Source organism: Cupressus sempervirens, chromosome 2 (genome assembly GCF_028749045.1).
Source record: "Cupressus sempervirens isolate cs-2001-9-10 chromosome 2, ASM2874904v1, whole genome shotgun sequence".
Lineage (NCBI taxonomy): Eukaryota > Viridiplantae > Streptophyta > Pinopsida > Cupressales > Cupressaceae > Cupressus > Cupressus sempervirens.
In genome coordinates, this window is record NC_143119.1 from 464154109 (window position 1) to 464177940 (window position 23832).

The 23832-nt window shown below is 35.2% G+C and overlaps 1 protein-coding gene across 4 annotated transcripts in view; it reads left to right on the forward strand.

The window, feature by feature from the left end:
• LOC149573053 (transducin family protein / WD-40 repeat family protein) overlaps positions 1–21203 on the forward strand; it is a 253406-nt gene extending 232203 nt beyond the window's left edge. For 3 of the 4 annotated variants that reach the window (XM_089814223.1, XM_089814224.1, XM_089814226.1), the window contains 2 exons: positions 10915–11083; positions 20754–21203. In XM_089814223.1, the coding sequence (XP_089670349.1) occupies positions 10915–11022 (108 nt within the window). In that variant the 3' untranslated portion in view covers positions 11023–11083; positions 20754–21203. Of the gene's footprint in view, positions 1–10914; positions 11089–20753 lie in introns of those variants that run through there. The other variant, XM_089814225.1, reaches the window with a different exon arrangement.
• The last annotated feature ends 2629 nt before the right edge of the window (positions 21204–23832 follow it).

Here is a 23832-nt window from a genome sequence, read left to right on the forward strand (position 1 = left end):
ATGATTTTGCAAGTTCACATAGGTCTCGAGTTATTGGTAGGTCTAGAGATGGTGATAGGTGGAGAGCAGAGGACTGGGTCATTATTGATGACATGATTGACAGGACTGGTAACCCTAGTACTTATGATAGGCCATAGAGGCCTACTTTTCTAAGACCTAAGGAAGATGCTACTAGTACTGAGACTGAGGTCGTACCTTTCGTGGTTGAGGTGATAGCACACTTTGCTAAGTGGGATGCTCTGTCACAATCAATCAAGCAAAACCTTAATTTTGATAGATATCTGACATAGAAATGGGAGCATATTAGAGGTAGGCCTACATTGGATAGATAGAGGCCTAGGTAGTTATATTTGCAGGAGGTAGCTAGTAAGATGACACATTTTGATGTAGTGGTATCGAAAGATGTGTAGAACATTACATTTGAGTCATCACATGGTAGTGTTCAAGTGTTGGACACATTGGATATGGAGTATGATTGGGATTCATGTCAGGTTGAGTCGGATGACATAGTTGTTGGCATGAGTTCTTGGGATCATGCATTCAATGGTGATGTGGTGATAGTGGGAGCGAGAGCATGTGATGATGTTGTGGTTGATTATGAGGAGAGTGATGTAGAGATAAGAGAGTGATTCAGTTTGTGGACAATCCTATGTTCAACATGTATGCAGCATTTTCTTATGACAATCCACTTTTTGAGGTTGATATTGATGACACACCCGAGTGGAGTTGGGCATAGTTTACACCATTTGCAAACACAGATCAGTTTCCTATAGCAACAGTTGGTGATGTTCTTGTATCCACAAATTATGATGAGGATATGGCTACATCAATGGCAATTACACCTGTTGTTGAACAAGTTGGGATGCATACATCTGTTGAGGGCAACAGAGAACCACATATTTCACCAAGCCCTTTAACTAGATCTTTTGCAAGGGTTGTTGGTGCTGATCAGGATATCGATAAGGCATATATTGTGGGGAGTGCATATAGCTTCATATTTGATCTCCATCTGCAAGATATCTACTCAGTGCTTATTTGTACCTAAGTTTGATGTTTGGCAGGATAGTTTAGCTGGTTTTTGTTGTTTTGTGGATTTCAAAAAAGATTTGACATTGTCCCTAGAGACAAACTTTGGAAACAGATGGAGGAACTTAAAATTCCAAATGAGCTTTGAGTGGCCATTCATAGACTTTATGAGAATGTTAGAGCTAGAATCAAAACGAAAGATGGCATGTCAGAATGTTTTGGCAGTGATATTGGGGTTAGAGGAATGGTTAAATAAATTAATAAGTTAGAGGAATGGTTAAATAAAACTTCAGAGGGAGGAGTCCAACTTGCCAAATATGTGGTGAAGTTGCTTCTCTATGCGGATGATCTTATTCTAATTGCACAAACAGCCAAGGATCTAAGAGAACACTTGAAAACTTTGGAGAGTTTTTGCCATGAAGTAGGGATGCAAGTGAACACTAGCAAGACTAAAGTTGTGGTGTTCTGTGTAAGAAAAAAACAAGAAGAAGTTGACTTCCAATTTGAAGGTAATACTCTTGAGATTGTGGAAGAGTATAAACACTTGGGCATAGACTTTAACAACAAACTCAATTGGAAAACTTGTAGAGCTAAGTGGATACAAGGGGGTTGGAGGGCTTCTTTTTTGCTGCAAAACAGGTGTAGACAGGCGGAGCTTTGGGATTAGAAAACCAAAAAGATTCTTTTTTGACTGCTGGTCACCCTTGTTGTGTTATATGGGTGCGAGGTTTTGGGGAGCAACCTATCCAACTACAAATGGAAACAAATAGAAAGAATACAGAAGAACCTCATCACTACTAACCTTGAAGTCAAATCAACCATACCATATGAGATCCTCTTGGCTGAAGTAGGGATGTTCCCAATGAAAGCCTCTGCGGTTAAACGTCTATTAAGCTATTTAAACAAGGTGGAAAATATGGACAAGCAGTGATGGCCCAAACTGGTGGTTAAAGAGGGGCTAGCTTGAAGAAAGAAAAGGTGGATGAAGCAAAATGAAAAATGGTTAATTAAGTGGGACATTAACATACTAGAATGTCCTAACACCAATAACAGATAAAAAGGTTTGTGATGGAAGGATTTAAAGTGGTGATGTGGACAAAAAAATTAGGGAAGAAAAAAGCCCACTATATGAAAGAGTTCAACCCCACAAGGTGCCAGGAGATTAAAGATTACCTTTGTGTAGATATGAAAGGTAAAAATAGGCTATTAGTGACGTAGTTACGAATGGGTTCCCATCATTTACGATGTGAGACAAGAATATGGATGGTGGCCAAGGAGGATTGGAAGAAAGAAATTGCATTTACTGCAGTAAAAGATGTGTCGAAACAGAATGACACTTCATCTTTGAGTGTGCAACATACCAAGATATCCGGGAGTTGTTCGAGGACAATTTGAAGGAGGGCCAATTACACTAGATTTTTGAGGAAACAAGGCTACATAAAACAACAAGATTCTTAAAGCAGATTCATAACAGGTGAGCTGACATTGAAAAGAACATGAAAAGGGTCTTATAGGCTGGCTGGTCTCGTGGACGTCATTAAAATACTTTCATTCTTCATTCATAGTCAAACCAACGCGGAATGAGTTGAATTTGAAAATGGGCTACAAAATCCACTTTAAATATCAAATATAATTTATATCACGTGTTTACCAATAAATGTCCATTTTTTGTGAGGTTTTTAAATAAAGATATGCAATCGTCTTGAAAAACCCCACTTTTACCTTTATAACTTGAGTTGGACAACTTCAATTTTGACCTATGTTAGCTTGAAACGAGCGGAATTCCAAGGGCTATTGACCTAAGGCAAAAACAAGACTAAAAACTATTTAGATGTAAAAATCCCAGTCTGGTTATTATTTAACAGAATTAATTTTATCAACATCAATTCCCTTACCCATTCATAAGGTTGTCATTTTAACGAACACTTGGCAGGCAAAGCTAATTATCACTATAGATAATGCTAAAGTCTTGAGCACCATGCAAATAGATTTTGCCCAATCAATGATGTAGTCGATCAAATCTCTGAATGTCTAGCCTTTGAAAAACTGATATTTAATTCTGTAACAATAAGATTGCTGTAATTCTGAAGATATGCTCTAATTACAACAAAAGATTTATAATTGGATATGACCCTTCACTTCCATCTTAGTTTGGTTTGCCACAATTTGAAACATACACTAGTTTCTAAAACCAGATGGAACTCTTTATTTTGATTGCAAATGCGAGTGAAAATTACAATCAAGGAAATGGAACCTGGTAAATATATCAGAACTCCCAGGTGGCTAATGATGCATAGGAAGCATTCCTGCAAGCTCAATTTGCAGCTCCAGAATTGGGCGGATAGACCATAGATTCTTTCCAAGCTGGATGCTACCTTCATCAATAATAATCAGTCAAAATGCCCAACACTGACCCAGCATTATATGCATAATTCTTTTGATATCAGGCCCAGCCCTCTTGATCATAATTGCAGGTCAAAGGTGACTATTTACTGTTCACAAATCTGCCTTTAGACGCCTAATGTATCAAACACAGACCCTGTATAAGGAAGCACAGGCCTTCATAAAGGTAACGCAAACCTGGAAAAAGAAATGCAGGGCTTGAGAATGTTCTAATGCTGCTACAGGATGGAACGGCAGCACCACGATGCACATTGATTTTCCACAATCCGAATCATAGGTCTGTGGGATATAATTGCAGCCTCTAGTCTCTTCAAACTAGACAATTATGGAAATGAAAGACTCTCTCAGCAGTCCACACATATGCAGATCGACCTTCAATGATAATGCAACTAGATTCTAAACAATGGCGTCTCACAGTAACAGATTGTACAGTAGGAAGACTCCCCTAATTTTCAAGCTTACAATTCTTAGAATTGAACTCACTATGATTCTTAGCCAAAGCTTCTTCCTAAGCAATAGTAAGAACAGTAGGAGGACGAGCAAATTCTCAGAAATCAACAATACCTCAGCTGTGGAAGAATGATCAACTTCAAACCCTTTTACTTCAGCAAGGGCACAGAAAAATGGAACTCAAAAAGCCACAAAGGCAATAAAAACAAATAAATATTCAAGCGTGCCTTTCCCAATAAATGAGCTCTCATTTATAAGCTTTCATTGGCAAAAGTTTCCATAAAACTCCACTTTAGAAAACGTGGAAGTTTCCCAAAAGAACTCAAACACTAGAAACTTTCCAACTTTCGTTTTGGAAATATCTCTTAAAGTCATTATTATAATAATGCAACTCAATGAATAATAAATATATCAGAGCTCATGCAATTATAACCTGATTAACCGTAGGTGACGACCAACAACCAAGCCACCCACTACACTGCCAAAAATAGAAATTACTAAAAATAGTAAATCCATAACTGAGACCCCCCAAAATGCCCTATCAGCTCACGAGGGTCGCTATGATGAGCTAACTCTATCAACTGCACAGACTGGCCAAAAATGGGGACATTACATTAAAATTCAAAGGAAAACAAAGAAAGGATGTGAAGGTTTGCCAAAAATTGAGCAATTGCTTGTCAAAGAAGAAAATCTCTTACCAGCAAACAAATGGGATTCAACTTGGCGGAGCCCTTCAAAACAAATGCAAGACATAGCAACATTGAGTCCAATTTAGCAATAACGAATTGTCGTTATGACACTTTATCAATACATTAAATCTAAGAGGATGCACCTATGAATCCATAAGAAAATTGAATAGGGTTGCCCCAATTTTGTGAAGCCAAATTTTGAGACAACATATATATGATTGATTGTGATCTTGTCAAAGGTTTGACATAGTGAGCAGGCTCTAGATAAAATTGAGTCCAATCTCCAATGAGGGATCCTTTCCTTGTAGCATTTATTATAATTGCAAAATCTCCTTCAATCTCCACATTCTTACAACCAAGAGTTTTACACAGTTCTAGTCCTTCAACTAAAGTTTTTAATTCCACCCAATTATTAGTTTGTATTCCTATATATCTTGCTAACTTTGCTATGTCCATGCCTTCTGAGTTATGGATACTACAATCAATGCCTGCTTTGCCAAGATTCCCTCTTGAAGCTACGTCAGAGTGAGTTTAAACCATCCCTCCTTGGGTGGTTTCCATTGGCACATCTCTCGTTTTCTCTTTAAAGCTCCCTCATTGCTCCTATAAAGGGAGGTAATTTTAGACCTATCCATTTGCCTTTCATTTTCTCATCCCAATGAGATATTAAAGCCTCCTTTTGTTTATTCAAAATTCGACTATTGGTAAGTTCAATGACAAAAGTCTCAATTTTAATAAGAAGTTGTTCTACATTTATCTTAGTCCAAAAATTTCTTCGGTTGTATTCCTTCCATAATTCCCATAGGAGTATGGAAGGTCTAGATATCCATAAAGAGCTATAAATACTATGATTTCTAAGGAGGAGCCAAGCATATAGCATATCCGTTATAGTTCTTAGAAATGCTGAGACTCACCCCAACAGTGAATAGACCCATTTCCAACATTGACTCAAATAAAGACAATGCAAAAAAAAGGTGGTCAATGGATTCTTGCCCATTTTCGCAAAAAGGGTGTCTACTTGAGCCTTGGTATATACCATTTTCTTAAATCTTTTTGAGACAAGAACCTTCCTATTTAAAAGTAACCAGGTGAAAATCCTACTTTAGACAGACAAGTTTTATTCCAACATAATGTAGTAGGGAGGGAGTCCTTTTTGCTCATTTGGAGAGACCTGAAGAATTTATACCCCTCCGTCTAGTTGTCTTCTCCGCTCTTGCTTCCATCCCACATCATTTTGTCCTTGTCAAAATTGAAAGTTCCATTTCTGTTTGATATGGTTCTCTTTCGATCTTCCACTTCTTTACGTGGGAGGTTCGTGTCCTTAAAATCCTTTCATTTTCGACCTTTTCCTCCATCCTCAATGGTCACATAATTTATAACTCCTTTTCCCCATCTATATTCAAGTGTCAACCTTAATTGGGCTAGATTACCATCCTTTTCCAAAGCACCATTCTAATGTCTCCATTTTTAGCAAGTTCCTGTAGTCAGCTTGGCTAGTTCATCATCGCGACCCTCATGAGATGACAGTGGGATTTGAGGGTCTTAGTTGCGGAGTTATTAGGCTTTCTAGTAACCTATGGTGAGCTTTGACTCAGTTTTGAGGGACATACTATTTATAGTATGTCAACTGTTGGTTCCAATGAGCTCAATTGAGTCAGAGGAGTTGAGTGATTCTTTCAGTTTTTATTTCAGGCTTCTGGGTTGGGCTCCAAGAATCTTGGAGGGAGCATCTATTTATAGTAAGTCACCTCCTTAGGTTCATTCATCATCTTTCTTCATCAGGATCACTTTGGTGTTGTCAGATTTCAATTCTGATGCTTCTTTTGTCATTTTCGCAAGATGGGTGAATTATTATTATTATTCATATAAATATGCCAAGTTTTCCATTTTTGTGGCTGTTGTATGTTGATCACCTCAGTATCATAGCTTGTTGGAATTGGGTTGAAATTTTTTAAAGCGTGGGCACAAGAAATAGTGGCGTTGTGTGTCAGAATATTATGTTATAGTGGGAAAGGTAATTTTTGGGAGCCAAAAGAAATTAACAAATTATATTATAAGACACCTTGATATATTTAATAATATAAAATGATGTTGTGTTGAGGAAGCTTCTTAAGCTGATTTACATTTGGGAAATTGGTGCCATTTAGAGATTATAAATCTGAGCCAATTCGATGGGGAAAAGGCATTCAATTAATTATTCGCTTCTATTCCCAATGAAGAGTTTTAGAGTTTAATAAATTTTGTGTCCTTGCTGAAGTATAAGGGTTTGTTCTTGAGATGTTCATAGTAATTCACAGTTGAGGTATTTCTAATCAGTTTTATGAGATTTTTTCTTTATCTCCATTTCTGTACACACTCTGATTGAGAGATACTATGTCATTGGGAATTTGGATTTTGGCGTCTTCTCATACTATTATTACTGATGCGGAGAAGTGGTTGTGTGCTGGTTAATTTGGAGTTGGTTGAGCGCCCATTAATATCTTCTATTGCGTGTTATATTCTATCTGCACTTTGGGAGTAGCATTTTCCATATCCGCAGTTGCATTTGTTTGTTGAAAAATTCTTTTGCTGCTACTAGTCTTCATTTTAGAGGGTTTCAAGGCATGTCTTACTTGTAATTTCATGGATTATAACTTCTAAGTTTTTTTGGATATTATTAATTTAGATAATAGGGGATATTTTATCAACTGAGTTGTTGGTATTTTGTGAAAATACTCATTATCTAAGTTGATATTAAAATTAGGAATTTTCAGCTATATATAACCCTATGTTATATCCAAGTATTTGAGTTGAAATTATTATTGCAATATCTTCTATTTTTTTGCTATATTGTTATATCAAAAATTGCAAAACCTCACAAGTTAAAATAAATAAATCAATTCTTCAGTATAGATTGTTTGAAAGCTAGCAAGGCTTATTACAACCATATTCTCTCCAAGGGTCTTGCCAGAAGAGATCTTTTTCTCCCATCCACATGTTCCATGTTAGTCTTATTACGATAATAGTTAATCGTCTATTATTAGTTAATGGTAATTTATTATAAATATCTAGTTAGCTTTAGTTTGCTTTTGCTTTTTTAGCTTTCTCTGTTAGAATAGAATGTTTCTATTCTTTACGATCGTTTCCTAAGGAAACATCATTTTATTCTTTTGTATATATTGATTTTTCAGTCTCTGTTAATAACAATTAAGATTTTTACCAATTACTTTGTAATATGGTATTAGAGCTTATTTTTTAATTTTTTTTGAAAATTATAATTTCTTTTCCGAAATTATCAGAGCCTATTTTCAAAATTATTCTGCGGTATTTGCTTTGTAATATCAAAACCCTAAGATTTTCAAATTAGGATTTTGTCTAAGGATTCATATTTTTTGGCAAAATCGCGGATTTGTTTGGCATTTTTTTTTTAAACTTGCGACCTGCAAAATTTGTGATTTCCTCTTCTACCTGTTCTGCCTCAGTTTGCAAATCAACGACATCCATTAAAATGCAGTGAAAGGGCTTCAGATGACTGGAAACTCGCAGTATGCGACCTCAAACTCGCCATTTTTTCCCTCACATCAACCTTCGTTTTTTTCTAAGATTTGGACAGTGACTGCTGTGTTTTTTCCTTGATTTTTCTCTCCATACAGCCGTGATCTTCATCCAGCTATGGTTGCCTATTGAATCCACCATTGTTTTGGTCCATTTTTGCAATCGTTATGTCCAAACCCTCCATTATTTAGAGTTTTTCTTGCAACCGGCTAGGGGTTTGATCGAAACCCTAATTTTTCGTACCAGGCTAAATATATAAATTGCCTTGTCTTAGTAAGGATCGACATCTCCCTTGGGTTATTTAGATAAGTCTAACTTTTCTTCAATTAGTTAGGATAAACACTAACTAATTTCTCTTCCCTTGAGCGTTGATTCTGGATAAACCAATCATGACAATTCTAACCTATGGAGAAAGGTCTCAAGTTATCAGCAAAGTCTGATTCTCCTTCTGTTGATGATACTACATACAGGAAACTAGTAGGTAGCCTCATCTACCTCTCTGCTACTAGGCCTGATATCAACTTCGCAGTCAGCTATATTTCATGCTTTATGACAACTTCTAAGCCTGATCATTCGATGGCAGCAAAGCATGTGCTTCGTTATGTGAAGGGCACTTCAGATTATGAACTTCTTTACTTTTGAAGTTCTATTTCTAAACTAAGTGGGTTCACGGATTCAGATTGGGCAGGCTCTGTTGATGATAAAATGTCCACTTCTGGATATGTGTTCAGTTTGGGACCCAGTGCAAATGGGCTAGTAAGAAGCAACAAGCAGTTTCTCTCTCCTCTATAGAGGCCGAATACAGAGGGGCTGTTAAGGTAGGATGTGAAGTTGTTTGGCTTCGTCGGATGCTTGGGGATATGCAGATGTCACCAGCAGGACCGACTACTCTGTTTGTTGATAACAAAGGTGTTATGAAGATAGCAAAAAATCTAGTCTTCCATGAAAGGACCAAGCATGTGGATGTTCATTGTCATTACATACAATAGCGGGTTGAAGACGCGACTATAGATTTGTAGTATGTTCCTACCATAGATCAGACTACAAACATTCTCACCAAGCCTCTTGGTCCTGATGAGTTTGTCAAATTCAGAGGACAGCTTGGCATTTTAGATATATTAACCATTAAGGGAGGGTATTATGATAATAGATAATCGTCTATTATTAGTTAATGGTAATCTATTGTAAATATCTAGTTAGCTTTAGTTTGCTTTCGCTTTTTTAGCTTTCTTTGTTAGAATAGAATGATTCTATTCTTTACGATCGTTTCCTAAGGAAACATCATTTTATTCTTTTATATATATATTGACCTTTTGGTCTCTATTAATAACAAGCAAGATTTTTACCAATTACTTTGTAATAAGTCTATCCTAGATAGAGGATCTACAATCTATCAAGAAATTCCAAATTCTTGATCCTAAATATTTGAGAACATTTTTTTAACTCCAAAACCACAATTTAGCCAAAGTCATCTTGCCTTAGAAATATTTAAGCCTTGTGATAAATTTTTTTTAAAGTTCAAAATATAAACTTTCTGAACAGATACAAGTTAAATCGGATAATTAAACTTATCTACAAAATTTACCTTCTAACACCAAACATTAATTTTATCATACACGCACAATCAATTAGCCCAAAAGAAAACAATGATCCAAATGCCAATCTTCATAAACTATAATCTTGATATTCCAACATGTAACCATCTGAAAACCCAACTAGGTAACCAAGTTGAACTTATCTGTTGCTCATAAAACCTCACAGGCTGGCAAGATAGCTCTAATACCATTGTAATATCCCCTTTAGATATGTATTCAAGATTTAACAAATGTTGCACATCATTCTAAGAAAACAAGGTTCATGCAAACTAATTTCACTTTATCCAACAAATTATATGAAATCATATAAAATCAAGCTGAATTAAGATCTGAAATTAATTGTGATGATGAATTGGTACAACTTTATTTTTCAGCAGATGTATAATAACTCCAACAGAAATTATCCCAGTGGTGAACATTGTCGTGAATCCACCTTTAAAGATGAATTGTGTTTCCATCCAATCCACAGAGAAATCATAAAGATTTCTGTCCTCTGATATTCAAGTTTGCAAGCCAAAGCTTCCTTGAATCTCCCAAGAGAAAACAATAACCAAACATAAACTAAGCATATGAGGATGAGCCTCATAATTTTCTTTGAAAGCACATTCCTGCAACTCTTCCTTTTCCTTCTGCCTATCTCTTCATATTTCTTCTCTTATCTCTTTATTATCCCTATATAACTTAAATTGACATTATTAATTTTTCACTAGGCTCCTTAAAAGTCATTTTAATACTTTTATTAAATAATTAATCAAGTTGTCATTTTATTTGATATAATTTGACATTTTAAAATATTTATTATTTAATTGTCTTTAATGGCCCAAAATGGGGACATTATATGAACTTTTTAACAAGATGCTGGTGTGAAATATAGCTTAGATCCCCAATTTTGGAAATTTTACTCCTTTCAGAAGCTTGTTTCTATGTGCAAACTAATCAACAAAAGATCCTACATAGGAAGTTTGTTCGCTTCAAACTAAAATTTATTAAATAAATGTAAATGATCTAATTTATCTGGTTTATTGTCATTTAAAAACCCTATGGAATCTAGGGCGAATGTTCAATGTTTACTGATGTGGAAAAACTCTATGAAACTCTTTCAAAACTATGATCCACAGATACTTGCTAGCACTAATACAAATCTTTTCAACCATATTAAGCTACTAGACAATCAGGCATCGCTAATAGGAATCTTTGTAACTGTTATTTGCTGGCAGAAAATCAGCAAGAACACAGAAGAATTACAGGCAGGAGCAGAGAACTTTGCATCCATGGCAGATGAACTTCTGAAAACAATGGAAGGCAGAAAATGGTGGCAAATATAGTGGTCCATTTTTTCACATTTCACTTAGACTCCTATACAATAGTTCAATATTGTTGTAAAAGGTACATTTTTCAAACTATTTAATACATCTTAATGCATCATCTTCTTCTTAATTAAATATTATTACTGGTTTAAACACTTAAGCTGCAATGTATTGAATATCTAAAATATCTCACGATTCTTATATTTACATGTTATTGAGTTGATTCGTTATGAAAGTTCTCATTTCTAGTTTGATTTTCCTATCATTTCATGTTATCAGTTTTAAAAGGGTAGGTAGAAAGGTCAGCATGACATAATTCTTACTACATTACTGCTTGTATTCCCTTATGCTATTATTATTTCTTAATATAAGAAATTGGAACTATTATGATATATTGTTTGGCATGTGGCATATTGATACTATGTTAACCAATTTTTTTTCTGTTGTACTCAGCTCAAGTCATAAACATACATCATCATCATTTTAAGTCTGAAGGTATTTATCCTTATGATGTGATCAAAATAATCTATATTGTTGGATTTAATGATACACCTACCCATAGTTAAAAATATCGTTTTCAGCAACTTATCACCAAGTGCAAAACAATATACTGTGAAAATATCAGAGATAAATCGATAACTTATCGGGAACTTAAAAAATTGCTTAAATTTAATTAGAAATGCAATTTTTTTGCAAAATTCAATTAGGAGATGCATCTAATGAGTCTAATAGCCGATCTCTATCTAGGAATAGAGTGTATGCAGTTATCATACTATTGGCCATGTACATATCGATCCCAGCAACTTAACCATGTTGCTTGTGAAAGGATGGTGGTTAGTATAGAAAGAGTGATTTGATTAATAGACCTGGGTGAACGTTTGTTTTTAGAACAATTACATATCAAGGGAATCAACATAAAGGATTGTCCTAAAATAACAGAATGAAACCACTCAAGAAATACATAGTTGGCATAAGTCATCAATCAGATTTCACCAGTTATAATTATGTTATCGATGAGATGATTGGCAGCAATAAATATGAGGTTTGAATATGATACCTAAGGAGACAACCAAGTATTGTCTTTGACTAAGCCTTACATAAGAAAGGGTGAATGGATGAATAATTTCAGAAAATATGATCATCATCAGTTGAGATACGCATTGATATTTAGGTATCATTCAATATAATTTGAAAATGCATTCATAAAGACTATTGACATGCAGCAATAACAAATTAGGATTTGATTGGATATTTTCTGAAAACAATGATCAAGACCAATGCATATTGATATCATATAGTATTAAAACTGATTTGTTAAGAAAAACAATAGGATCTTTGATTAAGCCTAAACACACAGCAATTAATTTAGAAGAATATAACTAATCATTAAGAGACCAGTGATATTATGGCCAGCTTCAATTAAGATCAAATACACATTGATTCCTGTTATGATGAGATATGATCTCTTATGAAGGGCTGCAATCCCTTGAGAAAATATATGAAGCAGTGGCAAACATGTACCTTGGTTTCTAATGTGTGCAACTATTTGGTAATTCAAGTTACTTAAGGAGATTGGGATTGATCCTTCTAGCATAATCGGACATTTCTTCTGTTATACATATCCAGTGTTGTATCTGGTCTTCTTGAGCAAATCAAGATTGTAAATCAAACATGGCAATTATATTGCATATTTATCATTTTAAACTAGACACGGCAATACTATCGCTATAAGCAAAAAATGGAGATGTTGCAGGCGTTATTGTTGCTTATCAGATATAGCATCCAAAATAGCAGTTGCAAGTTTACAAATACAAATCAGAAACAGCAACATGTTGCAATTAACATTGCAGCATCAGCTTATGGCATACAAGTGTTACGGATGAAGTAAACCCTGAAATTCGTGAAGGTTGAATATGAGCATCCTATCTCCATATTGTCTGATAACACAAGTGCTATGAACATTTCAAAAATCGAGTTATTGTAATGAGCCCTACAGGCTATTACCTGACTATGCTGTAGATGTAATATTGTTTTCTTTGTTTTTCGAAAGTTTGTGATTTTTTTTTTTGGGATTATATGCTTTTTTCAGAATTTGAGAAGAAATAAGAACAATGCATAAAAAATAAATGGCAATCCACACTCTTATTATAATTATGCAAATATATACAAGGAATTGCAGCTATATGAACTGCACACCTTTTTGAATTAAAATTGCAATACTCAAATAAGCTAGATGCCCACTGGACTCCAAGATTTGGAGGTATTGATTGTGGATTGATCCCAATTTTGGTGCGGTCCTCTCAGCAGTGAAAACTCAAACTTGGGATGATGAAATGCAGGTCCAAATTGCACTAGCAATGCCCTTCTAAACTGATTGCAGCTATATAGACTTGACGCTGCTCCTCTAGGAATAATCGCAGCCCTTTAACAGTTGATGCCAGCTAATGAGAAAGCCCCAGCAATGTCATTTCTAACTCAGAATTAACAGAATGCTTGCCATCCAGTTTCCCTTGTGTACAAATAATCTTCGGCTCTTTCTATTTGATTTGGCAGCAGCAGATAGTAATGAATCTCTGCTCAAAACTTCAAATATAAATACCCAATTGCCTCAGCAGTGTAAAGACCAGACGTTGGACAATTCATTGGTAAAATTCTCCAATTCAAAGTGCTTTTCTTGCCAAGAGAAACCGTTCTCCAGTAGCAAACCCTTGGATGGCACAACTCACAATTTCAACAAACACAAAATGCATAATGAGATGAATTGAACTTTTGCAAGGAGCTCAATTTATAACATTTAATTCAAAGCTTCTCAATCACACCAAACGACTAGAAGCTTATTGCTCACAACTTTCACTTAAAAGGCTTCATCATTACACTTTTCACTTAAATTTTGATTTTGCATTAGGAAGCATATTCAAACTTAAAACATAATAACTCCTTGCACTTGTATAATGATTTAATCTTATATGTCATTAATTAAGTAAAATTTAATAACGTCTCTTTATATTCGAAGCATATGAACTCGCAGTATTCTTCCATGCGTAGATATTGTTTGGCCCAAAGCATCTGCAAATGCATTGCTAAAAATGGAAACTCACCCAACTGACTTCCTATAAATAGTAAGCTGACCAAATAGAGACCCTCAACTCCAATTGTTAGCTCACAAGGTTTGCAATGATGAGCTAACATAACATACTTCTGAAACCTGTTAAATTCGGGACAACATCATTATTCACTCTAGGACATCAAATACCACTTCCTAATAGCTCAAGTACGTGAGCAACATGTAAGGTTGGAATACATTGGTAACAAGGATCGTATTGCAAACATTTTTGCAAAGGGAGCTATTTACTTAGCTCCTAGTACCCCTTGGCATTGATGTCAAAGGGGGAGAGATCGGAGAAAAGGAAAGCATTGGTCTAAGAGGGACTTTTATATAATCAATACCATATTATTGAGATGTTGTCATCAATGACCAAAGGGGAGATTGTTGTTAAGTTGTCATTGATTCAAGTAAGCCCAAGGGCATGACTTGGTCCACAATTGGCTGGAGCTTGAGTCCATACAACATTGAGGCAGCCTACTTTGAAGGGTAACCCATCTTTCCTCTCCTAATCATGTCTTCTTACTAAGCCCTACATGATTGTTTGTAGGAGAATAAATAGTAAATACAATAATATTGCACACCAATCACGCTCCTTAATATTTTACATGATTTACTTTTTCTATGTTCTATTCAAATCTGAATTGATCATTTGATTATCATTGAATGATTGATATGCGTATACAAAATTGATTGATTGAATAAATTCCTCTGATTGTATAATTTGTATTGGTGAGTGATGATTAAGTGGTTGTTGATTAGATGATAGATGACTGACGATGTTATGATTTTTTTGGTTTGACAAATTGGTGAATAATGATTTATAAAACGTGGATTTGGTAGTGAGATGCTTGATTTTTGAATTGTTTGTTTTCTTGATCCCAAGATGAAGTGATGATTGATATGGTTTTGATGATTGTTTTCTTGATGATTTCTTGAGGGAATTGTTGGGACTTCGAATTTTGCAAAATTTGAAGCAACACTAATGAACCCATTAGGCACTCATGATACACTAAAAGGCCACTCACATAAGACAAACACAATAGATTTTAGTAGGAACAGTTCATAGGTCACCTCCAAGCTCTCATATTGTAACCTATCTATACAAAGATTGAAGCAACTAACGTTTCCACAAAAAATCCTCATATACTGACCAATGGGACATGTTACCATATGCTATTACAGATGCAGAATAACAGACAAAAGACATTGTTCAATTTTACTTCATTCACCTCATATTGGATTAATGAAGGGCAAGTTAGTTAGATGGAAACTACTTTGACAATACAGTCGATTGAACCTATGCCAATAATGAGTAATAGAAGGATATTGAATAATGTAATACCTATGGGGAAATCAGAAGATATATGTAACTCTCAAAGGAAGTCAATATCTGTTAAATCTGTAACTTTTGAACATGCTGATCTGACAGCACAGATTGTACGGATCAGAGTAAGAAATCTATGCCTCTCTTGTGATAGGCTAAATATATAAATTGCCTTGTCTTAGTAAGGATCAGCATCTCCCTTGGGTTATTTAGATAAGTCTAACTTGTCTTCAATTAGTTAGGATAAACAGTAACTAATTTCTTTTATTGAGAAGTTGTTCAATTTGTCACTATCTATGGTAGCTTCTTCACTCAATTTCCCAAGTTCACATACATAAGGGTAGGTGGGTATGAAGGTAAACCTCTGAAATAACCCAGGTATTGTTTAGAGGGATTATGTCTTGATTGAAGTCTGCAGGCAGGTAGCTGAAGTGGATAAAATATGTAAAGCTACAAAAGGTTCTAGTTTTATCTTTCCTATTGAGCTTGGCCATTGTTGGTGCAAAAGCATTCAAGACGCTTTCGAACTTGAAATTGAATTAAAGGCTATGAACTTGGCATTCTATTCTACACGATCAAAGTTCGATGGTAAAAGCTTTGCACAATGTTAGTTTGAATTGCACCCATCTTTTACCCACATTCCTCAGATAGAAGATTTTTGGGCAGATTGCAAAGAAGACTATGAGGTAAGAAAAAGGTGGTGGTCCAGATTCACCTTGAAGCAAATTAAATAATTCAAGCTATAGATGAATGTTGAGGTAGAAGAAGATGAGAGCGAAGAAATAGTTGATCCCTTCTATGCAACTTAGGTTGAAGCTTTTCCCCTAACTGAAATAGACTAGAATTTGCCAGAGGATGATCTCCAAGCTAGGACTAATCCTGTCATTGAGAGAACTAAGAACTAGCTAGTGGAGAAAATGAGATCCAAATTAGGGTATACTGGGTTGCAACTTCATAAAGGCTCTACCAGTTCTAGATTAGAGTTGCCTATTCATTGTATTGATAATTGTCACATTTTCCTCTGCAGGTGCTTCACACCCTAAACTTGAAGTTGAAATTGAAATTATTTTTTAGAGTTTTGTTCAGCCTTCAACTTCAACTAGGTGGACCCGTTCCCGCACTAAGAAAAAAGAGCTCAACAAGCTGCCATGGTAAATCCTAGCATACAACCAATTGAAATTGAAGTCATAGTTGGATATGTTGGAGAAGACCCAATTGAAATTATGGATCAAAACACCCAACAAGCAATAGATGGAGATAACACCTTGAATGCAATGGCTATTGGGACTTCCCTTGCTCTCCAGACTCCCCCTCCGAAGAGTGGTTCTACTACACCAAATTGATTCGATCTATCTGTGAGCAAGAAAAGAAGCATAGTTCCGATGAATGTCTCAGTGGAAGACATGGTTGGAAAGTGCCTAGGTAAAGCCCTTGAAAGCATGAAGCACAAAATAGAGACCTTATTAGAGGTAGATGAGCAAACATGACATTGGGTAGCTGATGTTTATAAACAATCTACAGATAAGAGCTTGGATGATATTACACCTCAGGATTATATGGTGGAGAGGACAGTTCTTGGGCCGACTTCTAGGGTTGCCGACATAAAATCCTTGACGTTGACCATGCCAGAGTCACCAGCCGAATCTAGAAAGATTTGAAGAAGAAAAATTATCTAAAGCAATCTATCCATTTACTAGCTAAATACATCCATACTCTGCAAAATGTTGATGCTGAAGTTCAACCCCATGCAATTTCCATGGTTGATTTGACTTCCCCTTCTAATCAACAATTCATTGATCAAGTGAAAAGAGATAGATTGGTTTCTCGTGCATTTGACGAGTGGATTGAATCAGTCGTCTCTCATGAAGTCAATTACATTGCCTGCCTCACTGATACAAGGATGAAAGCTGATCAGATGATCGTTGATCTAGAATCAAAGCTGAATGCTTAGGAAGCGGAAAAAGGTAAAATGGGATGAAGTGATCATCCATATGACTGAAGTCCAAGAATATATGATTGATAAGTTCTTAGCAGAGAAACCAAGCTCCAACTTAAATGCTGATTTCATATACCTATCCAGGACTAATCTAGAGTGATATGGTCATAGAGAAGTCCCTGGATGAGTGCTCAGAACTGGTTAAAGAATTAGAATGTCTGAAATAGATTCTTGACAATGATATAAAATGCATTGATGTGAAAATCATGGGGAACAAAGATCAGCTGAATAAAGACTTAAAAGATATAAGTGCTGCCTACCAAGATAAACTAAGGGCCATGAAAGAAACCAAAGAGGTCTTTGTTGTAAATTTCATTATCACGGCTCGGGCAGATTCCATGATTATCATCTGTGTAGATCACCTGATGGTTCAAGACAAGAAATTGGAGCACACTCGTAGAGTGATTACTATCTAGCAATTAAGAACATAGCAGCTGGGAATCCCACAACAAAAGGAGATCGTGGAATTTGAAATCATCTATAAGGAGTGGAAAGAAGCAAGTGGGAACGCGCCTACAAATCAAGAACAATGAACCGCCACAGTCAACATAGCTGGCAGTTCGATAGAAATCAAGGGCTTCAGCCAATAGCTTTTCTTATTTTTAGTTAGCCATGTTAGGCTTTAAGTTAAGACTTTTAGTAACTCCTTAAGGAGTTAGTTTTAAAACTACTTTCAAAAGCCTTGTGTGGCTTTTAAGACTCTTTTATCTGATATTGCAAGGGTCGATACTCTGGATATTTATTATAGTAATTAGATATTAGACTTGGTTGAAGGAAATATTTTGATTATGCTATTTTCATATGAATTAATAGAAAACAGTGGTGAATCTGTTGGTTTCTCTCTTATATTGTATTTGGCTTGAAATCTTATGATTTTAAGTAAATTGGATTGGTTTCATAAGGAATGTGATCTTGATTGTGAGGATTGATTATCTATTATTTCTATGAATGTCAGTTGAATCAATTATGTTAAGTACGATTGATCAATTTGTATGATTCTCTTTAATTTCATAAGCCTTAAAGGCTTCTTTGTGGAATGTTTACCTGTCAGCGATGCTTTTTACATGTTTATGGAAAAGTGTTTTGAATGCCTTTAGTTCTTTCAGGTTAAAAGAACAGTTTTCATTTCATTCTTTTAAAATAAGGGATATTATTGTTAAATTTATCTGGGAGGGAGCTGTGCCTCTAAACACATTTGTTGTGGAGTAGTTTTCCTTACTATCACAATATAAAAGCATATATCAGTTAGAAGGAAAAAACTGTACACCAACATACTCTACTCATATTTATATGCATTCCAATCTGCACTTGGAACACACAAAAATAAATGGCAGTGTTATTACATTTGCAGAAAACGATTCAACAAATCTCAACATTACCAAGGGGTCACTATAGTTCTAGAGAACAAATTGTTGGGTCGTAACAAGCTGAATGTGAAATGAGTGTTTTTGGCAAATAATATTGTGGAGGTCCATTCTTAGCTTCCTAAAGATCGGAGGGAAGCCAAACGACACTGTAGGAGCAAATAACAGCAAGCTTCCTCTCGATTCGTGCCTTCCACGTGAAAGCATAACTAAAAGAGAGGGTCTCCATGGTGGCGTCGAGTGGTGAAGGAATAACACAGTAGGGAACATTTGAGCCGATGGTTTAAGGTGAATCAAGCTTTCATGTCAATAATTCTATAGTCAAGGGATGCAAATGTCGTCAATTCAATTTTTCATAGACCTTTGGCACAAGCTAGGCATTCGATCTCTAATCAATACCGTTCTGCAATTCTTTAGCAACTACCTCCATGATATCTCTTATATCATATTTAGCAAGCCCTTGGAAACATTTCTTTTAAAGAGTTTTCCAGCTGATTTTTGAAGTTTGGAAATAATCCAATAAAGCAGCTGATGGAGCCCTATTTTTTGCAAAAATCAAGGCTTTCATTTACGATGTTGGAAAGTTGAAAAAGGATAATCATTAATGTCAAATCAAAGTTGGGCACGAAACAAAACTAATAATGCCAACATTATTAAAGACAATACAAGATGCTCATTATTGATAAAGATATATGTCATGTCCTGAATAAAGGAGCATTTGCTTGGTGACAGGTATATTTAAGTGACTAATACAAACATGATAGTGTTTTATTGCAAACAATTATCTGAATAATCAAATCCGTAATCAATGTTCTTATTTTCTGGTAAGATTCAGAGAGTTCATACAATCTGATTGGATAGGTATGAACTTTAGCCTCTGATATCAGGTTCAGTGGATGGCATGGATGTTGATGACTTGTAGTCCCATATTCATTACGCTGGAGGTTATAGTGAGGAAAATCCTGTCATACAAGTGTTCTTGAGAGCTATTAAGAAATTTCAATCTTCCAGCAGCAGAAAAGGTTTTGAAATTTGTAACTGGATGATCAAGAAGATCACTGATGGGTTTCATACATTTGGAGCCTCAATTTTGTATCCAAGGATCTTCTTCTAATAAACTTCTTGGTAGCTTCAGCAACATGTGTAAATCTTCTGAAACTCCCTCCATACAAAAGTAATGAAGTTCTGGAAAATAATTTGCTCTGTGCAATAAGTGCTGAAACATGATTTAGCCTTAGCTAAACTGAATCTCAAAACTATCAGAGTGATGACCCTTCATGTAGGCAATTGAAATTTATACACATCCATTCTATATCATGTCCACAATATACGGGGTCTTGTCCCAAGTGATATGATGGCGGAACCAAAACATTGAAAATGTGTTTATCATTAAAAAAGAATTGTGCAATAGATATGTCTGCAGCAAGAGTTTCGATACGACAATTTTGTCATGACTTATGAGCATTCACGAAGCTTCTAATATTTTGTGAATAATCTCTGGCACCCACTCTAATATACATAGCCGTAAATTACAAAGCGTGCGGACAAAAATATAAAAGTTGAGATGAGATATTTGCCCCCATGTTTGGGCTTACATATAACCTTGTCATATCATCAAAAAGTCTAGAATCGCTGCTTAGATTGAAGAATACAAATGTTATAAGGAATCGGGTATGAATGAAGAAGACCAATATTGAGATGATCATATTTCCTCAGGAGACCCTATTCTGATAAGCTTCATCACTCCTCCGCAATGTGTAATGAAAGGAAGACAGAGAAACATTTTTGGAAGAATATTATGCCCAAATACTCCAAAACGAAGCCAGACTGTTGAATGGAGTGCGTTGAATGAAGAGAAGAAGATAAGGCTTGTCTTGTACATCTGGCAATAGCCGAACAAAAACCACTAATCATAATGTGATGATTCATATCTAACAATTCGTTTTGTTATTATTGCAGGTTCAGGAAAGGGTTACGGGTAACGAGTCTATAATAAAGTGCGTCGGTGACAAGAGGATATGCACAATCAACCACGGAAAAGTATTGAATGAAGCGTAATATGCATCCCAAGAGCCCACGCGGATTCAGAATGCGAAGATTGCAACCATAACAATAACGTCTCCTCAAGACAAAAATACATGACAGACGATGAAGTTTGTGTATATTGAGAGAGCTACGATGACAATATATTGAATATTATCGGCCAAGCCCATGTTTATGTGCTCAAATAAATAGTTACATTTCCTTTAAGCCAAATTATATTATAAGTTACATTAGAAGATCACAACATTTAGTCATTTGTTATGGAAGGGTGTGGTGCTTGAAAATGCAACCAACATCTTTTAGTGATTGATTCAAAATCAAAACAAGACGATTTAATTTCATATCAAAAAAAATTATATTTCCTTATCCACTTTTATATATTATATTCCTTCATTGGTAAAGGAATGAATTTTTGAACTAAGCTTCTAGATTCTGGATTACTGAGCAAATTTATATGCAATTCCGGAATTGAAATGCAGTAGCTAGATCATCTGTAAGGAGTGTCTATATTGCGATTTCATTTCCAACATAATTATTATTTTAAATTTTGAAATTTTAAATTAATATTAAGTTGTGTCTTTATAAATATTTTTATTTACATTTTAAATTTTGGATAAGTGGACTGGGTCATTATTGCATTTTAAATTGGATAAACTTAGATATTGTGAAATATTTGATTGTTTCAATATTTATGTCTAGTTTGTCTCCATATCCCAGGAGTTAAAGCGCATTCTAAACTAGTTTAAAATTGTGTTTGTATAATTGATCCATTGCATTTGAATTGTTAAAATTGTTTATAGTTTAAATATATTGAATTTTATAAAGTTGTACATTTCAGCTTATAATATTGACTCTGATTGTCCATTTAATTAAGCACTGGTCTTTTACTTTTAATTCATAATCCATATGTTAGCAACTGTTTCATGTCTTTCTATTGATTCATTAATATATTCATTTGTTGCATTCATTCTCTATTTAAAACATTATCACATTTATACAATCATTTATTTTTATTCTTAATTCATAAATCGCAAGTTAGAAGTTTTCTATAACATTTTCTGTTTTGGGAAACTTTCAATACATTTGCATTCTCATCAATCTACTATAAGCATCCTGGGCTCAAATGTTTTGTTCAGGATTAGGTACACCCACCTTAGTTTTGCAGAGCTAGAAGCACAAGGGATGTGGATCACATTGATCAATCTAGTCAAGTTGGCCTTAACTTGTTGGATATCCTAGCATTGAGCAAGCAAGGCTCATAGGATTCCAATCCCGGTTTTGGGAACCAACAGCGACATGGAGCAATTATTCCAGTGTGTTGCAAATAATGTGAATGAAATGTTAAGCAACATTTCTTCTCCATCATCGAGAACAATGCTCTGAGCATTACTTAGAGTTAATGATGAGAGGTGTTGTCAGTAATCAAGAAGATAAGGAGTGTTACATGCCAGAGTAATGCTCCGTGCAGATATCATTGAGAATGTGGAATCAAGAATCTAGTTAGAGAGGGATGCCAGGTGGGAGGCTACCTTGACAGAGATGAATGTAGTTGTTAAGAGGAGAAAATGAATCGTGACAAATAACTTTGTTGTGCGGGTAAAGGGAAACATTAATGTACATGACCCAACAGAGAAGGAACTGTGCGTATGTAACGACTTCTGTATGCATGGACACCACAACTTGAAGGAAAAGTTTGTGAAGATGTTATCTTTGTTGGAATTCAATGGGCCTAGTCTTGTGATGGTAGTTGCTTATGTGGAAGCCAACATCGAATCAGAAATCTTTCATCTCGTCCATGCAAACATAAACTAATTTCTTTCTTGTTGTAATCTGCAAATGATGTGTAGCTACAGAAATACACAACAATTGTCAAGCAATATGTGGAATGCCATTCTGGAAATTCGATGTACAATTCTTTATCAGAATAGATTAAGGTTCCTATATTCCTAGTAATGTTTTGGCACAACAGAACTGGGAAAGCAATTGCAAGGCACCTATTGTCATAGTGCAACAATAACGCTTGGAGATAGTTGCCTTAGAGCATTACACTTAGTAGGTGGTCCCATCAAAAAATTCCTTTAGCGAGAATACATGCAATATAGATACGATTGGTAGCAAATTCGAGACGGAGAAGTTGTCAAAGATTGCAAAGCTTCAGTCGCTTGCAATTTGAGCATAGATACCATAACAACTATTCCAATTAATTAGTTGTTTTTCTTGAAGACTTATTTTCTAGAGAAACCGTCCCTTTCTACAAGTCTATGGTATGAAGACAAGGAGAAAACTATTCATTATCAAATATCAAAACTGGGCAGACTATAGAATCGTAATTTTGAGATAGAAGGCACAAACAGTGTACAAGGACATAACAACTTCATGAGCTAAGAGAGCATTGGGTTTTTCTATGGTGACATTCAAAAATCTCTTGTTTATCATGACTGGATATTATGGTAATGATGGGGCTAGCAAAATTCGTATCCCAAGATACAAAGAAATGTAAATGTGCTAGTAGAGTTGATAAATTACAACTTGTTAAATTTTCTAACATCAGTTATTTCTTGTACTGGTTTGGGCATCTCCATTGTAAATAGAAGGGGAAAAAAAAACATAAGTGATATAGAGGATATCTACTCCTTTCAGTCTGCAAATCAAGTGTTGTTCAGGATTTACAGAGTTGGATACAAGAACGGAAAAGTCAGTGGTCTTATGTTCGAGGAACTCTGAACTGGTATTTGACTGTTGCTTATAATCTTCTGAAGATTGAGTACTTTAGATTTGGTGACAACGAAACCAGTTAAAAACTATGGAAGATTTGAAAAGCAGTATTTTTTAGAGGAATTTAACAATACATTCAATGGCCCTCAACTAAGAAACTTGCAAAAAGAAAAACAATTGGGTCGGCTATCTGTACTTGGGTTGCAATTAGAACAAATGGAATCTTCAAATGATGTTCTCTCCAAATTGGAAGAGATAGAAAGTTATTTGACCAATGTAG